The sequence below is a fragment of the Beta vulgaris genome, chromosome 8 (assembly GCF_026745355.1).
Source record: "Beta vulgaris subsp. vulgaris cultivar EL10 chromosome 8, EL10.2, whole genome shotgun sequence".
NCBI classification, from domain to species: Eukaryota; Viridiplantae; Streptophyta; class Magnoliopsida; order Caryophyllales; family Amaranthaceae; genus Beta; species Beta vulgaris.
In genome coordinates this window covers 56,469,187-56,483,895 of record NC_079209.1, presented here as the reverse complement: position 1 = coordinate 56,483,895, position 14,709 = coordinate 56,469,187, and the positions used below count along the sequence as shown (strand labels likewise).

At 31.9% G+C, this 14,709-nt stretch overlaps 3 protein-coding genes across 8 annotated transcripts; 1 reads left to right on the top strand and 2 right to left on the bottom strand.

Annotated features, from left to right (window-relative positions):
* Window positions 1–206: 206 nt before the first annotated feature.
* LOC130589947 (protein FAR1-RELATED SEQUENCE 5-like) lies at window positions 207–1,624 on the top strand. The gene is made up of 2 exons (XM_057391605.1): window positions 207–448; window positions 1,238–1,624. The coding sequence occupies exons 1-2, from the start codon at window positions 218–220 to the stop codon at window positions 1,622–1,624; spliced, it is 618 nt and encodes a 205-aa protein (XP_057247588.1). The 5' UTR covers window positions 207–217.
* Window positions 1,625–4,513: 2,889 nt separating this feature from the next.
* Window positions 4,514–8,818, bottom strand: LOC130589946 (uncharacterized). Its single transcript, XM_057391604.1, has 6 exons — window positions 8,783–8,818; window positions 6,831–6,835; window positions 6,453–6,648; window positions 5,162–5,305; window positions 4,805–4,951; window positions 4,514–4,708 (listed from the first exon to the last, which is right to left on the bottom strand). The coding sequence occupies exons 1-6, from the start codon at window positions 8,816–8,818 to the stop codon at window positions 4,514–4,516; spliced, it is 723 nt and encodes a 240-aa protein (XP_057247587.1).
* Window positions 8,767–14,136, bottom strand: LOC130589791 (uncharacterized). Of its 6 annotated transcripts, XM_057391371.1 has the most exons (4): window positions 13,599–14,135; window positions 11,485–11,592; window positions 9,447–9,774; window positions 8,775–9,105 (listed from the first exon to the last, which is right to left on the bottom strand). In XM_057391371.1, the coding sequence occupies exons 3-4, from the start codon at window positions 9,757–9,759 to the stop codon at window positions 8,912–8,914; spliced, it is 507 nt and encodes a 168-aa protein (XP_057247354.1). In that variant the 5' UTR covers window positions 9,760–9,774; window positions 11,485–11,592; window positions 13,599–14,135; the 3' UTR covers window positions 8,775–8,911. The 6 variants fall into 6 exon arrangements, 4 of the variants coding, with proteins under 4 accessions (XP_057247352.1, XP_057247355.1, XP_057247353.1 ...); XM_057391369.1 differs by lacking the exons at window positions 11,485–11,592; window positions 13,599–14,135 and adding an exon at window positions 10,367–10,467 and having other exon boundaries at window positions 8,767–9,105; XM_057391372.1 differs by lacking the exon at window positions 11,485–11,592 and having other exon boundaries at window positions 8,769–9,105; window positions 13,599–14,136.
* Window positions 14,137–14,709: the final 573 nt, after the last annotated feature.

The window sequence follows — 14,709 nt, the reverse complement described above, 5'->3', positions numbered from 1 at the left end:
GCCACACAAAAAGGGACCATCTAAACTATATCACACAGTACAGAACAAGATTGGTTGAAGGAAAGGATATGCAGAGTGTGTTGGACTTACTTCAGCAAAGAGCGGATGATGATCCTGCATTCTTCTACAGGCTGAAATTTGGGGAACATAACAACATTGTCAGCTACTTTTGGCGAGATTCAATGATGTTGGAGGACTTAAAGCATATGGAGATGTTATGATATTTGACACAACATATAGGACAAACAAATATGGACTGATATGTGCACCATTTGTTGGCATAAATTGCCATTGGAAAACAACAATGTTTGCATGTGCTTTCATAACTAATGAAAAGGAAGAGAGCTTTGAATGGCTACTAGAAACATTCAAGAGAGCAATGTGCCAACAAGAGCCAAAGACAATTTTCACTGATCAAGATAAGGCAATGGGCAATGCAATTGAAAAGGTATTTTTCAGTTAGAATTATTTAGTTTTCAGTTAGAATTATTTAGTCTTCAGTTTGAGTTAATTATTTATAATTCAGTTAGACTTATTTATAATTCAGTTAGACTTATTTATAATTCAGTTAGACCTATTTAGTTTTCATTTAGACTCATTAATTTTTCAGATAGCCTTATTTACTTTTTAGTTAGACTAATTTACTTCTCAGTTAGACTAATTTACTTTTCAGTTAGACTCATTGAGTTTTCAGTTAGACGAATTTAGTTTTCAGTTAGACTCGTTTGGTTGTCAGTTAGACTCATTGAGTTTTCAGTTAGACTTATTTAGTTTTCAGTTAGACTAATTTAGTTGTCAGTTAGACTCATTGAGTTTTCAGTTAGACTTATTTAGTTTTCAGTTAGACTCATTTAGTTGTCAGTTAGACTCATTGAGTTTTCAGTTAGACTCATTTATTTCCACTATTTCAGTTAGACGTATTGATTATTCAGGTAGACTTAGTTAATTTTCAGTTAGACTTATTTAGTTGTCAGTTACACTTATTTACTTTTCAGTTAGACATATTTACTTTTCAGTTAGACTTATTTAGTTATCAGTTAGACTCATTTAGTTTTGATTTGGGCTTCATATTACTTCTTTTTGTCTAATGAAATTTTCAGTTAGCATTTACACTGTTTTCAGTTAGACTTCTTAATTTTTCAGTTGGTCTTCATATTATTTCTTTACCTTTTCAATTAGATTCACAAGCATTCAAATGAAAGTGATTTCTAGCATAATATGTACTATCTTAAAACAGGTTTTCCCAAATACAAGACATAGGCTTTGCCTTTGGCATATAGAGAAGAACTTTGTAAGCCACTTCGGATCCCTCAAGACCAATGAAGACTTCAAGAACATGTTCAAGAACTGTTTGATGGGGTGTCAAAATGAATCAGGCTTTGAAGAATTGTGGGCGAAAATGATGGAATTGTATGGACACGAGAAAAAGGAATGGTTCGAGCAAGTATATGATCAGAGACACAAGTGGTGCACCGCATTAAACAGGGATATGTTTTCAGCTGGAATCTTATCATCACAAAGAAGTGAAGTCACAAATAAGGCAATATCATTCAATGCAAAAGCAACAACAAACCTGTTTGAATTCATCATATATTTGAGAACTGAAAAGATGGAGAAGCAATGAAACTAGTGACAACTTCCGGAACAGAACTGAACGTCCCAAAGCCGTCAAATCCAAATCAAAGCTTCTGAAACATGCAGCTGATGTATACACACTAGCACTGTATAATGACTTTGAAACAGAGTATGAGTGGGCAATGGCATCATTTTTACGAGCATTTGCAACAGAAAACTCACAGCTGAAGTTGTTTGAAGTCTCACCAGAAGAAGATTTCAGCAATTCACATACAGTAGCATACGATGAGGCACAACAGAATTAGTGTGCTCATGTCAATGCTTCACAGAGACGGGGATGCTTTGCTTTCACATAATAAGGGTCATGCACATGTTCAGCATATTTCAAATACCACAACAATATATCCTTAAGAGATGGACAAGACTTGCAAAGTCAGCAGTATGGGAGAATGTTCAAGGTTAGTGAAATAAATCAATATGACTAACTGACAAATGAAAGCAACTAACTGAAAAACTGAAGACTCCAACTGAAACAATTAACTGATCACCTGAAAGATTTAATTAGTGAACTGAAAAAAAAAAGGCTCCAGCTGAAACATTACTATAACTAACTGATAAATTAATGTTACTACCAGAACATTAATTGGGGTTTTGTTGTGTGTGGGAGGGGGATATTAGTGGTGGGTTTTGGGGGTGTGGGGTTTAACACTTAACTAACTGAAACAATTAACACACCACCTGAAAGAATTTATAAGCTATCTGAAAAATTTAGTTAGTCAAATGAACTAATTGACTAAGAAACATTTATTAAAGCAGACAAGGACCAAAGCCAAAATGCACAGTTGTGGACACCATGGAGACATGCAATAACCAAGAATTTCTACAACCTAGTGTCAATATGTCAATCAAATGAGGATGCAAGAACATTATGTGACAAGTCGTTGAAGGAATTATACAAATCAGTGAAAGAAGTTTTCAAGACGTATCAACAAAAACAACAAGAAACGAAGATGAAGAACTACGAAGACAAACAGTTGAAAATCCTGAGGTGATAAAGACAAAAGGAAGACCACCAAAGGGAAACAAGAGAGTAAAAGGACATTTTGAAAAGCGTAAAATGAAGACAAGGCATCCGAACGAATATGGAACAAAAACCCCAAATGTACCTCAAGTTGAATAGTGTTCAAATAATATTAGTTTTCAATTGTATTCCACTCAGTAATTGTATTGAAATTTACACTTGTTTATTCCTAAGCTACTCGAAATTCAGTAATATTAGTATTTATTGTCCTTCAGTTAGACTTGCTTATTTCTCAGCTAGTGTTTCTAGTGCTTCACTTAGACTGTTTACTTTTAAGCTTATATTAATTGAGTTTCAGTTAGACTTGTATATTTTTCAGCTAGTGTTAATTCTGCTTCAGTTAGACTAATTTATTTCTCGGCTTATCTTTATACTGCTTCAGTTAGACTTGTGTCTTTTTCAGCTAGTCTTAATGATGCTTCAGTTAGACTTATTTATTTCTCAGCTTATCTTTATACTGCTTCAGTTAGACTTGTGTCTTTTTCAGCTAGTCTTAATGATGCTTCAGTTAGACTTATTTATTTTTCAGCTTGTATTAATTGTGCTTCAATTAGACTTGTGTATATTTCTGCTTCAGTTAGACTTATTTGATTTTCAGCTTCTATTAATTACGCTTCAGTTAGACTTGTGTAGTTTTCAGCTAGTGTTAAATTTCCTTCAGTCAGACTTATTTATTTTTCAGCTAGTATTAATTGTGCTTCAGCTAGACTTCTTTATTTTTCAGCTAGTGTTTATAGAGCTTCAGTTAGACTTGTTTATTTTTCAGTTAGACTTAAGAACTCTTCAGTTAGACTTGTTTGTTTTTCAGCTACTATTTACAGTGTATAAGTTAGACTTAAAATTTATATTTACAAATATATGTCATACACTTATTATTATGAGATAGATTTTTCAGTTGGTATTTGTATTTTTCCAATTAATTTTCAAACAACTTCATTTTTACACAAATGTATTCCATTCAAAGTAAGTGTAAATGTACAATTCATTAAAGAACACAGATATAAAATGTAAAATGATTCTGTGCTATTTGTACTGTACATTGCAAAATTCAATGGTTTCTATTTCTACTGTACATTATAATAATAATAAAAAAAAGTTTGGCACCTAAGAATAATGAATTTCAACAGTTGCTCTATTTTCACTTTGTCTCCAAAATTATTATTCAACACATCTTCTACTTTCGCCTCATGATCCCTCCTTCGCCGTAAAATGTATGCTTCTTTTCTATTCGTCTTCTTTGATCGATTAAATGCTAATTTATCTAGAACAACCTCTTTATCCTTCCTTATCTTCTGTCTTGCCATCAGTTCAGGTTTCTTTGCATACCAAACATAACAGTCATGCTTCACTTTCTCTCTCAGTTTGTTTAAAGGATGGTCCACAAGACGAAGAGCAAGCCTACACCGCTCAAGGTTTTTGGTGGCTGCCTAAAAAATAAAAAAATCAAAACTATTAAAAAAGGTTCAAAAATGTAACAATTACAAAATAAAACTAACTGAAAATAAACAACAACATCAACTAGTCTTTATACTGCTTCATTGTTTTTCAGGTAGTCCTTATAATGCTTTCAGCTAGTAATGATTGTGTTTCAGTTAGACTTGATTGTTTTTCAGCTAGTATTTATTATGTTTCAGTTAGACTTGTTTATTTCTAAGCTAGTCTTTCACTGCTTCAGTTAGACTTCATTATTTCTCAGCTAGTCTTTATAGTGCTTCAGTTAGACATCTTTGTTTTTCAGCTAGTCTTTCAAGTCCTTCACTAACTGGCTATCATACCTTTTTCTATTAAAAAACTTTCAAAAACAGAAATGTAACAAGAAATATACTCCCTAAAAACAATAAAGTAATCATACCCTTTTCAGGTCAACAAGTGCAGCATGGTTAGTATTTGACCGTCATAACAGCTCCATGGTTTGATTGCATAGACACCACAATCAAAATTGTTGTCCTTGCTTCTCCAAGGGAAGTAAAGAGTTGATGTTTGCCAATGGTGGAGACGATCAAAATCACGACATCTCATAGTCTCTTGCATAAAAGAATCAAAAGCACGACACTGCATTTGAAGATCAAAAAAAAAAAACAACAATTAAAAAACAAGTAATAAAATGGAACAAAAAAAAAATACAAATGCTCATAAAAAGGTACGTACAAAGTATGTAAGACCGTTAAATTCCTCATGCTTATATCTATCAATGTCCTTCATGTCTGTACGATTGTCAATATTTTCAATCCTTTTTGCTTTCTTGTTCAGCACCAAGACAGTATAATGATCATCCTTGTGAACAGGAACAAAAATCTGGAAGATAAACATAAGATGCAAAAGCAATAAGTCTACCTGACAGAGAACAAAAAACAAAATGAAATACTAAAAACACTAGCTGAACTAAAAACATACACTAACTGAAAACATAAACTAGGACTAACTGACAAGTAACATACACTAACTGAAAGAGAAAATTACACTAACTGAACAAATAAAAAAATGGTTAACAATAATACAACTAACCAGTTCAGCTTCTCGAATATCATTCCGTGGAAATGATTTCACCCATGAAGAAATAGCTTCCTTACATTTCTTGTAGAATAAATCATCATCTTTTGTAATAAGCTTTTTCTTGTTTTCTTCCCATTCCTTAAACTTCTGATCATACTACGTGCCCTCCAGGTTCTTCAAAATAATCTCATTTTCAGCAATCTCACTCTCAAACTGAACCTTTTTTACCTTCTCAGCACACAACCAATTGATATAGTTCTACAACAAAAGAAAATAGATATAATGACAAACTGAAACATTAAGTTTAGTTTTCAGTTAGACTTTTTAAAATGTCAGTTAGATTTATTTACTTTTCAGTTAGACTTATTTAGTTTTCAGTTAGACTCATTAAGTTTTCAGTTAGACTCATTAAGTTTTCAGTTAGACTCATTAAGTTCTCAGTGAGACTCATTACATGTTCAGTGAGACTTATTTACTTCTCAGTTAGACTCATTTAGTTTTCAGTTAGACTTATTAAGTTTTCAGTAAGACTCATTAAGTTTTCAGTTAGACTTATTAAGTTTTCAGTTAGACTCATTAAGTTTTCAGTTAGACTCATTAAGTTTTCAGTTAGACTTATTTACTTCTCAGTTAGAGTAATTTACTTTTCAGTTAGACTCATTTAGTTTTCACTTAGACTTATTTAGTTTTCAGTTAGACTTCATTATTTTTCAGTTACACTTATTTATTATTCAGCTAGACTTATTAAGTTTTCAGTTACACTTATTTAGTGTCAGTTACACTTATTTACTTTTTATTAGACTGAAAACATAATATGACCAACTGAAAAACATAACATGACAAACTGAAAACAAAGAAGATGACCAACTGACAAAATAATATGACCAAATGAAAACAAACATATAAAACTAAGCAATAACAACACTTACAAAAGGCATAATATTAAACCAGAATCTCCTTGTTGCAGAAGGTGATTCCTCTTCTTGCCTATTGAACATGAAGGCGCATCCGTCAATAACTCCACTTGTCAGCCAACCTTGACGAGGCATGCTAATTAAGTCGAACTTGTACAACTGAACCGCATAGTTGCTATGAGGATTATCAAAATCCACAATGAGATCACTTGTTAGTTCACTTTGCATAATGTCATTTTTCATCTTCACTTCCTCAGAATCTGTATCCAATGACATATATGCAACATCTTCATACTCATTGTAAAATAGATAATCAACCAGCAACCTCTGGTCAGGAGACAGATCACTCAAATATTTATTATAATTTGCAAACTTCGACAATATTATGCCATGGTTGTTGACAGGAACAGCATGCAATCCAGGGTAGAAGATGAAACATCACCAGCTTCCTTCTCATCTCTTCTTTTACCCTTGTCAGAAGATGAACCAACTCCTTGATCAGCAATCCTATCAATGAGGTCCTCCAAACCTTCATCGTCATAATCATCACCCGGTTCCTTAACCCTCACAATTTCCCAACTTTCTCTGAAGTAGGGTCATAGTCCCACCCCTTCAATAATTCAGGTGTTGAAGGGATTTCTGACTTTGATTGTTTCTGAGGTTTGTAGGATTTGTATGATGATTGATCAGAATAAGAGCCATCACCCTGCATTCAATTAAAATATTAAAAAAGGATGACAGATATACTAACTGAAAGATAAACATACACTAACTGAAAATACAAACAGATACTAAATGACAAGAAACATAAACCAAATGAAAATTAAACAATTACTAACTGACAAGAAAGATACACTAACTGAAACATAACATAATACTAACTGACAAAAAACAAACACTAACTGACAAGAAACATACACTAACTAAAACAGAAAAATAAACAAATTAAAATAGAAACTAAAATTATACTTACTCGAGGATATTTTACATTTACTGGAGTGACGATTGGAATTGAACTTCCAACACCCTCATCACTCTCTACACTAACTGACAAGAAAGATACACTAACTGAAACATAACATAATACTAACTGACAAAAAACAAACACTAACTGACATGAAACTTACACTAAGTCAAACATAAACTGATACTAACTAACAACAAACAAACATACACTAACTGAAATAAAAGATATACTAAATGACAAGAAACATACACTAACTGAAACAGAAAAATAAACAAATTAAAACAGAAACTAAAACTATACTTACTCGAGGATATTTTACATTTACTGGAGTGACGATTGGAATTGAACTTCCAACACCCTCATCACTCTCTGCACTGTCTGGAAGATCCTCAACAACAGGACTAGGAGTTAATAGTTGGAATGAAGGGGCATCGAAATCCGCAATGTTTTTCCTTTTAGCAGAAGAATCAACTCTCCAAGACTTTCTGCTATATACATTCTCAACAGCTTCAACAACAGGAGGAGGAGGAGGAGGAGGAGGAGTTGGAGTACGAAGATCAACAATATCAATACCAGCAACGGTGCGAGTAGGGACGTGTGTAGAAATTTTACACTTATCCTTATCCTTAGCCCCTTTGACTTGATCATCATCAGCATTCCTCCTCTTCCTATCAGCTTCCTTTGGTTGTTCTTTCTCAACATCTTAATTCAAAAACAAAAAACAATAAAAATATAAATATAAAAAGTTTCATTTGATATTTATATGATATTCAGTTGGTATTAAGACTATTTCAGTTAGAGTATCAAAATTTTCAGTTGGTCTGAATATTCTTTCAGTTTGACTTGTTTATTGTTCAGGTAGTCTTTATAGTCCTTCAGTTAGACTTGTTTATTTTTTCAGCTTGTCTTTATAATACTTCAGTTAGACTTATTTACTCTTCCGTTAGACTTATTTACTCTTCAGTTAGACTGATTAAGTTAGACTTATTAAGTGTTCAGTTAGAGTAATTTAGTTTTCAGTTAGACTTATTAACTCTTCAGTTAGGCTTATTTACACTTCAGTTAGACTTATTTTCTCTTCAGTTAGACTTATTTACTCTTCAGTTAGACTAACTTAAGTTTCAGTTAGACTTATTTAGTTTTCAGTTAGACTTATTACCTCTTCAGTTAGACGTATTTGCTCTTCAGTTAGACTTATTTGCTCTTCAGTTAGACTGATTCAGTTAGACTAATTTAATTTTCAGTTGATATACTTTTCAGTTAGACTTATTTAGTTTTCAGTTAGACTTATTTTCTTTTCAGTTGGTCCTTAATTTATTTCATTTACTATAATTATTCTTTTATTTGATACCATTACAATCATTTTCAACTACACTTTATAATACTTCATCAGTTATTGTTCAGGTAATCTTTATAGTGCTTCCTTCCTATTTATTTTTCAGTTCGTTTTCATATTGTTACAAACTAAAACAGTATTTCAGTTGCTATTTATAAGATATTATTTCCTTTAGAGCATCACATTTTTCAGTTGGTCTTTGAATTCTTTCAATTAGGAATAACATGAAAGAAACTTACTTCCTCCTTTCTCTCCTTCTGCATGAACCCCAGCATCCAACTCCTTATTTCCTCCTTCCTCTTTATCTCCTTGAAAACCACAATCATTATCAGCATTGCCAGTCTTCTTATTCTTTCAGTTAGCTATTTAACTTTTTCATTTAAGCAAACTAAAACAATACAATAAGAAGAACTTACTTCCACCTTCCTCTCCATCTCCATGAAGACCAACATCCTTATCTCCTACTTTGTCTTCATCTCCTTGAAGACCAGGATCACCATTATCTCCTCCTTTGTCTTCATCTCCATGAAGGCCAGCATCCTTATCTACTCCTTTGTCTTCATCTCCTTGAAGACCAGGATCACCATTATCATCAGCATCATCATCCTTTGTTTCATTATAATTCTGGTGATCCTTATCATCACATCATCATCATCATCATCATCATCATCATCTTCTTTATGCTGATCATCATCATCATTCATCTTCTTCTCATCCTCCTCTCCTTCTTTTTCATCATCTTCATTCAAAACATAAAAAAACAACTAAATACACATAAACTGAAACAATGTTTCCAACAGATGAAAAAAAAAATAAACTGAAAAAATCCAGCAATCAAATGAAAACTTAAGTGAATTGAAAAAATTCATTTAGTATTCATCTCATTTTCAGCTGGTGTTCATATTATTTCAGTTAGACTGTCAAAGTTTTCAGTTGGTCATTTTATTCTTTCAGTTAGAGTATCAAAGTTAGCTATTTCAATTCTTCAGTTAAACATTTCTTTCACTTAGAGTCTAAAATTTTTATTCCAACCAGATTACAAAACTACAACATGAAAATAATATAATGAAAGGAACTTACTTCCTTCTTTCAAATCAACTCCATGAACACCAGAATCCAAATCAGGAACATTTTCAATTCTTCCAAACTCCAATTCAACAGGCCGCTTCACCAATAGTGAAATTGTAGGATCAACTTTGTTTGCACTGTCTTTCGCTTCCAAATGACGCTTGCATATGTCGTCAATTTGACTCAGAAAATCTGGGTTAAATACTTCACTATCATCCAGAGAAATACTGTCTTGAGACAGCTTCTCGCCTTCCTCCCGAATATTCTGGGCAATCTCCAAATTCACTTGACAGAATGCAAGCGCATTCCTCTTCAACTTGTGCATGTTCTTCACATATTCCTTCAATTAAAAGAGCAAAATAGAATAAACAAACAAATCAATATGATGATGACAAGAAACAACATAAACAAAAATATAAGGACCATCTGAAAGAATCAAACTATCAAATGAAAACTTAAATGAAATATAAATAAACTTATTTAGTTTTCAGTTACACTAATTTAGTTTCCAGATAGACTTATTTAGTTTTCAGTTAGACTTATTTACTTTTCAGTTAGACTTATGTACTCTTCAGTTAGACTTATGTACTCTTCAGTTAGACTTTTTAGTTTTCAGTTAGACTTATGTACGCTTCAGTTAGACTTCTTTAATTTTCAGTTAGACTTATTTACTTCTCAGCTAGACTTATTTACTTCTCAGTTAGACTTATTAAGTTTTCAGTTAGACTAATATAATTTTCAGTTAGACTTATTAACTCTTCAGTTACATAGTTTCAGTTAGACTTCTTTATTTCTAAGTTACACTTCTTTACTTTTAAGTTAGACTTATTTGCTCTTCAGCTAGAACTGACATTATTTCAGTTAGAGGTCAACAGTCTTCACTTAGAGTTCAAGAGTAAAAAAAATAAAAACATAAGATAAATGAAACTCACAGGAACATCAAGAGCATCTATTTCCTCATCAGTCATCAAACTATGAGGAAGATCCATGATAAGCTGCCTAGTTGAAGGTGATGGACCCTCAACCACCTTAATTATAGGATAACCAGACTTCCTACTAGCAACACTAACACTGGGAGTTTTAAACTCAACCTTCTTTTTTTACGCTTCACCGGCAGAATAAAATCCATGTTGATCTCAAACTGCTTCACAACATCAGTCAAATCCTTTCTCATCCTGCCAATAACTGATAAATGGCTTACTGACATTTGAATAATCCAGATTACGACACTTGAAGTTGTGAATAACAGCAAGAGTCAAAGCGCTGACGCATCCCGAAGCTTGAATGATACTTTCTTCTGTCCAAGCTCAATCTTCTTAATCATAATAGACTGATGACAGTCCAAAACAGCAGCACAAAGACTTCTCAATATATATCCACACCAGTCATAACTTGAAATTGCAGATGCATCTTCTAAACTCTTGGCACATTTCAGCACAGGCCCTAAATCAGCTATAGGACATAGAAGCTTGGACAACGAAAAGATAACAAATAACTTCTTGAAATCATCCCCGAAATTCATATTTCTTAAACAAATCATCCCAATTTTTCTACCAATATATACCTTCTTGGGATCAGAAATACCAAGAAACCTATGCCAATCCTTCCTGGCACTTCCAGCCTCTATCTGACTACCTTTCCTCCTAAAGGCGTCATCATCTATAACCTCTACTGCTCTATCTGACACAGGTAACCCCAAAACATCACTAATGGTAAACTTATTAAAAATCAGTTTACCATTCTTTGTTGAAAACATCATTCCAGATGCATTGTAATTTAACAACACCTCCAAATTCAGATTAGGACAAAACTTCTTTATCCTAATATCTAAGAGACTCCCAAACCCAATATCCCTAATGTCTCTTTTTTGCTCATCACTCAAATTACTAACCACTTCATTTAAATGGGAATAGTCTGACAATACTTGTAGATTAATTGACTTTATTTCTTGCTCAGTGAAATTCCTAACAAAAGTGAACAAAAATAACTTTAAAACATAAAAAAAAACACAATCATATAATATAAAAGGAGAATAATGAAAAAAACATACGATCTATCAAATGTGTCTTTCTGTTGATCGGGATTAGATCTTGAAAATGAAAACTTGATTGGTGATAAATCAGATTTGCCTTTCTTCTTAGACAAGGATTTATCACATCTGAAAGAAAGAAAGTTTAATCAAACAATAAAACTAACTGAAAAAAAAACAGCATCAACTGAAAAAATACAAAGATCAACTGAAAAAATACCAACATCAACTAAAAGCAGACCACCATCAACTGAAACAATAGCCTAGATTATTTTTAAGGTAGTCTATATATGCTTCAGTTAGACTTCTTTGTGTTTCAGATAGTCTATATAGTGCTTCAGTTAGACTTGTTTGCATTTCAGCTTATATAGATTGTGCTTCAGTTAGACTAGTTATTTTTCAGTTAGTCTTTACAGTCCTTCAAAGTAACTTCTTTATTTTTCAGCTAGTATTTGTTGTGCTTCAAGTAGCCTTGTTTATTTTTCAGCTAGTCTACATAGTGCTTCAGTTAGACTTGTTTGTTTTTCAGATAGTCTATATAGTGCTTCAGTTAGACTTGTTTATTTTTCAGCTAGTCTATATAGTGCTTCAGTTAGACTTGTTTGTTTTTCAGATAGTCTATATAGTGCTTCAGTTAGACTTGTTTGTTTCTCAGCTAGTCTCTACAGTCATTCAAAGTAACTTCATTATTGTGCTTCACTTAAACTTGTTGTTTATTAGCTAGTCCTTATTATTTCATTTAGTATAATTATTCTTTCATTTCATTCTATTCCAATTACACTTAAAATTTTCATTGAAAATTTACATTGCTTCAGTTAGACTTGTTTCTTTTATCAGCTAGTCAATATAGTGCTTCAGATAGACTTGTTCGTTTTTCAGCTAGTATATAAAGTGCTTCAGATAGACTTGTTCGTTTTTCAGCTAGTATATAAAGTGCTTCAGATAGACTTGTTCGTTTTTCAGCTAGTCTATATAGTGCTTCAGATGACTTGTTTGTTTTTCAGATAGACTTCTCCCTTTGTCAGCTAGTCTATATAGTGCTTCAGATAGACTTATTTAGTTTTCAGTTAGGCTTATTTAGTTTTCAGTTAGACTTATTTAGATTTCAGTTAGACTTATTTAGTTTTCAATTAGACTTATTAAGTGTTCAGTTAGAGTAATTTAGTTTTCAGTTGGACTTATTAACTCTTTAGTTACACTAATTTACGCTTCAGTTAGACTTATTTACTCTTCCGTTAGACTTATTTACTCTTCAGTTAGACTGATTCAGTTAGACTGATTCAGTTAGACTTATTAAGTGTTCAGTTAGAGTAATTTAGTTTTCAGTTAGACTTATTAACTCTTCAGTTAGACTTATTTACACTTCAGTTAGACTTATTTTCTCTTCAGTTAGACTTATTTACTCTTCAGTTAGACTGATTCAGTTAGACTTATTTAGTTTTCAGTTACACTTATTTAGTTTTCAGTTAGACTTATTAACTCTTCACTTAGACTTATTTGCTCTTCAGTTAGACTTATTTGCTCTTCAGTTAGACAGATTCAGTTAGACTTATTTAGTTTTCAGCTAGACTTATTTTCTTTTCAGTTGGTCTTCTTACTACTTCATTTAGTATAATGACTCTTTATTTCATTGTTTTCCAATTAGACTAAAAATATTCAGTTAAAATTTACATTGTTTCAGTTACACTACTTCATTTTTCAGTTACACTACTTCATTTCTCAGTTACATCTTTATTTTTTTAAAAAAAGTAAACAAAAACAAATTAAAAAACAACAAAAGAAAGGTAGAAATGTCTAAATGAAACTAAACAAAATCAACTGAAAGAATATAAGAAGCAACTAAAACAATACTAGAATCAACTGAAACAATACAAGAATCAACTGAAGGAATATAAATATCAACTGAAAACAACATCAACTAAAAGAATACAAGTAGCAACTGAAAGAATATTATAATCAACTGAAAGAATTTATAAATATCAACTGAAAAACAACAACAACTGAAAACATGTGTATAAAACAACAAAAACTGAAACACAAACCCTAAAAACATGAAATAAATACTCTGATAAACTGAAAACATTCAAAAATAGAAAAAAAAAATATCTAAACTACTCTAAGAACTTGAAATCTACCTTGGATCATAATCACCATCTTTCTCTTTCTTCTTCCCAGCAGTAGACAGTGCCAAAATTTTTCCTGAAGATGCAAGACTCTTCACCTTCTTCGACTTCGGGCTACATTACAATTACAACAACAAAAACGCTCAAATTTTGAAAACAAAAAAAAATTTGCAGCAAAAACAAACGAAATTATACCTAGAATCATCATTTCTAATCCTCTTCACCATATTTGCGATGCAAACGTAATGAATTACGAACAAAAAAAACACGCTAAGTTTCAACAGCAGAGAAGCAGAGGAGCAGAAAAATTCGAGAAATAATCAGTAAATAATATATCGGTTTCTTTGAAATGAAGAAGAATCAGTTTTAAAACTAGCGAGAATCAAGTAGAAATCCAAAAAACAGTTTCAGAATCGAAAATAGATAATGACCTAATAACCGTTATATGTTTTTTCTAAAAATAAACAAAACTGCTGATCAACAAAACAAATATGAAAAAAAAAGAAAGCCCGCGCGTTTTTGATGGCCAGGCCCGTCCGACGGAAGCTATTGGGTCAGACGGTCTGACCCAATACTTTCACTTATATTATTGTATATATGTTAAGGATAAAACTTAAATTATTGACAGTAAATTCATCAATAAGTCCTTGTTTTTTTTATTGATTTTCCCATAATAGAAAGCAATTAAGATCACTATTTCTTGATATGCATTGTGAATGAAAACCTCACCAAGACATAATAATTAAAATTACTTAAAATCAAATAAGAATCAAACATGAGAAATAAAAGGATAATTTGTACTTTTATTGTATGGGTATTGACTAGTCAGATCCTCATATCACTCATCTTATCGGCCTACTCAAGGAAAACTGAAAAAAACATGAGCTTGAATGTCCAACCAAAATAATACACATGTCTTGAGAGGACACAAATAATAATTCCATATACACTTGCTATGTAAGGTACTTTTGACCAACCTTGCAAAATCGTACATATTTGATCTATTACTGATTTATTTACTAACTTTAATATTATCATATGGATTTTCTTCGACTAATTAACCCTCTACAATAACTAATATGTTTGGTCCTATATTTGATCTATTATTGATCTATTTACTAAC